Here is a 5,454-nt window from a genome sequence, read left to right as displayed (position 1 = left end):
ATCTATCTATCTATCTATCTATCTATCTATCTATCTATCTATCTATCTATCTATCTATCTATCTATCTATCTATCTATCTATCTATCTATCCTGAAATCTTTGATTCTCCTTGGATAGCTTGCATGAGTCACAGTTCAACATAATCTCTATTTATCACATACCAGCCCATGGTGTTGTAGAAGTGCATTGCTGAGACTTAGTTCAAGTTTTAAGTGAGGATAATAACAGTTTACCACTTTCTTTGGATCTAAGAAACGTTGTTGATCTCAAACAAGAACAATACAACATCATTTATTTCTTGGTTATATTTTGAGTTATTTTCCCAGATCTGCAAGCTATCAAATAATAGTCAGTTAGAAAATAGTTAAGTAGAAGCTTTAAGTGGCTTTTTTCCTTTGAACCCATTGGTTCACTCCTACTTTGCAGCATGGCTACTTTGCAGGCTCTGACAGGAGGCACTCTGGGCAATAATTACTTTTACTTTTAAAGCATTAAGTACATTTGACTGAGCAACACTTCTACTTATACCGGATGCTCCTACAGCAGTTATGGTAAAAGAAAAAGAGTTAATTTATTTGCATCTGTTGACATCTGCTGAATATAAAAGTGAAGTTGCTGAGAGATTTGGATTTAAATATTAGGAGCGAGCGCAGTTTGTTGAAATCCTATTCAAACATTGGTCCTTCATGAAAAAAAGAGTACACATGATAATAAACCCAATCTCCTCTGCTGTCCATCTCTTTTTTTTTATTCAGCCGTGAATGAATCGCTCCATTGAGCAGAGGGGAAACAGCAGCACAACTCTCCTGCGCAGATTATTCAACAGCTGCAAATATCACCTGAGACACGTGAAGCGGGAACTTCAGCGAATCTTTTTAGGTGCTCACAAAATAGACAACCTCGACTGAGTGCAAATGAATAGTAATGAAGTCGTACTTACATATAGCTGGGAGAAAGGGGAGTTGAAGAAGTACAAGGGTCTGGGAAGGGACAGCACTTTGGACGTCTCATCGTCGCCCTCTCTCAACACCGAATCTCCATTTAAAGTGCCGTAAGGAAACATGTCAGCCCTCTGGATGGCAGTAACCATAGTGCAGCTGCAGCACAGCAACACGCACGCGGCCAGCATCGCCCATCTCTCCATTGCACAGCCTGAGTGATCGAGCAGCGCTGCGCTATGAGAGGGAGCAGCAGGAGAGAAGCACAGCTGGACTCAGAAAGAGATCTTTACTCACTCCTCCTCTCCACCGAGCCCCCGCAAACTCCACGGGGAGGGAAGGAGGAGTTTATGCCCACTGTGATTGGTCAAAGGCGGGGTGAGTGACAGCAGGCCGGGGCTGGAGGTAACATCTGGCTCGTATTAAAGAAAAGACAAATAGAGCATTTTTAATCCGGATGTAACTCTATCTGTTTCACAACACTGAAAAGACATGTGGTGTCATTTAAAAAAAACAAACAAAGTGGGAAACATGTTTTCTTAAATAGTTTGTAGGTTTAATTTGAGGTTTTCGAGGAGGACACATTAAGTGAGGGGATCTGGAGGACTTCCCTGGGAAACTTTTAACTTACTTCCTGAATTCTTGTAAAGTTTTCTTAACAAATATGTGACTTTTCTGCATTTATTCGTAATGGAAATATCGTTATGTAAAGGAAAACATAAAATTCCGACACATCAGGTAATGATTCAGTATGTTAGGTTCACACTTCTATATACTGTATATAGATCTTTTTTTTTCTTCGTTTTTTTCTTTGTCTGTTTTTTTGGAAGTCACATTTGAATGAGATGAGATATTAGATGGAACAATAAGGAGTTAGCACTCTTGGTTTTGCACCCTTTGTTTCTAGGTATATACCTGTATGATCACCTGACAATCCACATCTGCTTCTTGGATGGGCTGTACGATTAGGCAAAATGCTAAAAACAAGGAAATAAATAAAGCTTATAGTGCTACGTCCAGTTGTCTGAGGTACAGACAACATGAATGGCAATGGTAGTGATGGTAATCTTTATCAGTAGGACCAGCTGTAAAACTTGTGGAAATACAGCAATAAGTCTGAAATTTTATGCACTTTATCACATTTTTGGAAAAGCCATCCAGTGGGCTAGACTAGAGTCTTTGTGGGCCAACTTTGGACTCCCAGACCTTATGTTTGACACCTCTGCCTTAGAGGGTGTCACTTAAAATCAAAAAATAAAATTATTACGAACTTTTCTTAGCCAACTAAGTAAGAAAAAGTAGTACGGTTATAACATAAACAATTCTTTTGTGCTTTTTATAGGGTGTACAAATTCAGACACACACTTACAGACAATTTACACCACGTCCAATGTATGAGCATTTCAGAGACTACTTACTGAAAACCCAGAACCATGCAAGAAGCCCTAAAAACTCATTGTGTTGTCTTGTTTGCCACCTGGTGTCTGCAAAGGCATACTGCAGAATATGCACCATGCCCCAGCTAAATTGAGTTTGAAAACAGTCATTTACAATTTTCAGCAATTGCTAAGAAACGTTTTTTGAATCCATCCATTTAGGACTGGACAGGCTGGGCAGGTCACAGCCCATTGCTTCTCTTGAAAGTTTCCACCCTACATTTACAAAAACACTCTTGCAAAATCTCACAAACACATCAAAACAGCTGTGTTTTGATGTGCTTCAAACCACATCGTTTTATCTGATCATGCATGCAATCAAATGAAGAACATACTGGGCATTCAGAGCACACCACATCAAAAAATTGAAAACAACTGGTGCAGGAACTGCAACTTGGACCTTTAATCTCAAGTGGTTGTTTCACAATATTACAATGATTACCAAAATATAAAGCAGACATGTCTCACATATTGTTTCTACATATTAGTGTTGAATTTAAGTCTCTCTCTGTTTTTGTGGGTTCTGGCTTCTATCGCTTCAACTTTTGGCATCTGTGGTCAATGTTCTGCATCTAATTATTGTGCAAATTGTGCTTCAGTGAGTGAGAGTGTGTTTAGTTTGTGGTGGTGTACTTGGGGAACTCCTTCCAGATCTGGACAATCTGAGGGGCAACCTGGCAGCATCAGATGGACCGAGACATAATATCCCAGAGGTGTTCTAATGGATTTAGTTCAGACAAGCTTGGGAACCAGTAAGTAGTATCAGTTCCTAGATCAGTTCCAGATCCTTCAAGAACTGCCTGCATACTCTGGGCAATGCCGTGCACCAGAAGGAACCCAAGACCCACTGCACCAGGTCTGACAGTGGGTCCAAGGATTTTAAACCCTTCACCTCATGACAGTCAGGGTGCCATTGCCTAGCCGGAAAAGGTCTGCACATCCCTTCACCACCAAACTTGTCAAGCTGAATGTAACAGCAGCAAAATGTTTTCCACAAGTTCTGCAGACTCTTTCATATCTGTCACATGTATTCATGGTTGGAATGTGTTCTCATCTGCAAAAAGCACAGAGCACCAGGCGCCAGTCAGCTCTGCTATTCTATGGCAAATGACAACTGAGCTCCATGGTGCCAGGCAGTGAACACGGGTCCCACTACAGGATATCAGACCCTCAGGCCACCACCATGAAACCTGTCTCTAATTGTTTGGAGAAAGACATTCATGCCAGTGGCCTGCTGGAGGTCATTTTGCAGCGCTGGCAGTTCCACAAAGGAGCAGATACTGGTCCTGCTGATTAGTAACTGGGTAGCATCTGGGGTAACTTTTTGTCTCCTGGAATCTCCTCCATGCATTGACACCGTACTAGGAGACACACCAAGCCATCTGGATTTGGATTGCCAGTGCAACCTCTGTAGGGTCCAGGTATGGCTTCATGTTACCAGTAGTGACACAGAACCTGGCCAAATGCAAAACAAGTGAAAAACAGTCAGATAAAAGACTACGAGGGGAAAAGATTCTCTAGCCTGACCCTGTTGTTAATTTCACCAAATCAGCTGAAACTGACTAACAACCCCATCTGCTACCTAACTAACCAAGATCCCAGGAGTTTAACTGACTTGATGCTATACTCTGATTAAAAAGTGTTCCTTTCATTTTTGTGAGCGGTGTATTATTGTACACAGCCTATGCTTTATTTCCATAGTTGTAGTACAGATGGTCCATATGCTTTGTTCCGTTCAGTGATGGGAAGATTTTCATTTTTGATTTTTTGCTTTTTTGTAAAGTGTACTACTTTGTTTACCCAAATAAATGGTCTTTTTTTGTTTGTTTGAATCTGTTCTTTTTGTTCTGCCCTTGGGTCCTCTGCAGATAATTCATGCCAGTAGTAGAATGCAAAACCCTGAAATCAGCATTTGACAAAAGCAGAGGTTACGTCTCCCATGGAGAAATATTCACTTTGTGATTCTGACGGTACCGAACATTTTGACCACTCTGTTTTAGACACTGTTAAAGGTATCCATAGTATCCAATTATCTGTAGTATTTTGCTGCATATATGAATTGTTTTGGGAAATGTATCTTAGGCACCAATCAATCAAAGATTCAAGGGAAAAACCAACTTAATAATAAGATTTTTTTTTTGCGATCCCACCAGTGTGATTTACCATCCCTTTTCTCACTCTCCCCCATCACCCTGTTGTGTGCTGATGTGTGTGAGTGACAGGCTTAGTGTTCCTGTGAGACACGGCCTCCAAGCTGCACTGCTGGAGCATGAGCTGACATAACTGGCATATCTGCTCTGCGTTACCTCATCAACAGCTAGCATACAGACTTGTAGTGTCATGCTAAATTACTCTTTGTACTTACCAGTTTCTCTTCTCCCCTTTCTTAGAATTGTCTTGGTGTCCCAGCTATAGCCTCTCGGCTCTCTCTCTCTCTCTCTCTGGAACTCCTCATGTGGACACAAACCACTCCACTTTAAAGACCATCATTTACACACTTTAGAGTTATTGTTATCAATAAAACAGCGTAACAACCAGATGATAATATTTACAAATCAGTAATAACATATAACCTGTTACTTTGTATGATATTAGTCAGGTTTGTGTAATTTAGCATACCTCAGACTTTTCCCTTCTTAAAGAATGGCCTTGTGACAGCCAGCCTTCCACTGAGACCAACATAAGGATCAGGTCCCGGGTCAGGTTTTTGCTGAATAATTTCCTGTTTATTAATAACATGACTTTCACACTGTTTGTCCTTTTTAGGTCTGCCACTTCTTGTTTTGTCTCCACTTGTCCACTTTTCATTTCAAAAACCCTGAAAATGCCCCTGTCCAACAGCCAAGGGAAGTTCATACAGGTAGATTCTTGACATTGAGGTTACTGTGTGCAGAACTGATTGCCAAAAAATGAACATCTTCTCCTTTAAGTTAAACGAGACCTAAAAACAACCGCAAACGTGTTGTGAAGTGATGGGATACAAGTGAGGAGTATTTCCTACTGTACATACCTGTATCAGCGAGCTTTTCTTCAGACAGGAAATCCGAGCTTGCACTTACACACAGAAACCAGTAGGTGG

At 40.8% G+C, this 5,454-nt stretch overlaps 1 protein-coding gene across 1 annotated transcript in view; it reads right to left on the bottom strand.

The window, feature by feature from the left end:
* nid2a (nidogen 2a (osteonidogen)) overlaps positions 1-1,218 on the bottom strand; it is a 54,433-nt gene extending 53,215 nt beyond the window's left edge. The window contains exon 1 of the mRNA XM_005744279.1: positions 942-1,218. Coding sequence (XP_005744336.1) covers positions 942-1,145 — 204 coding nt within the window. The 5' untranslated portion in view covers positions 1,146-1,218. The remainder of the gene's footprint in view (positions 1-941) is intronic.
* Positions 1,219-5,454: the final 4,236 nt, after the last annotated feature.

Source organism: Pundamilia nyererei, unplaced genomic scaffold (assembly GCF_000239375.1).
Source record: "Pundamilia nyererei isolate P.nyererei 1_Seehausen unplaced genomic scaffold, PunNye1.0 scaffold00141, whole genome shotgun sequence".
In the NCBI taxonomy this organism is placed as follows: domain Eukaryota; kingdom Metazoa; phylum Chordata; class Actinopteri; order Cichliformes; family Cichlidae; genus Pundamilia; species Pundamilia nyererei.
The sequence above is the reverse complement of the archived record's forward strand: the minus strand, read 5'-3'. Positions and strand labels throughout refer to the sequence as shown.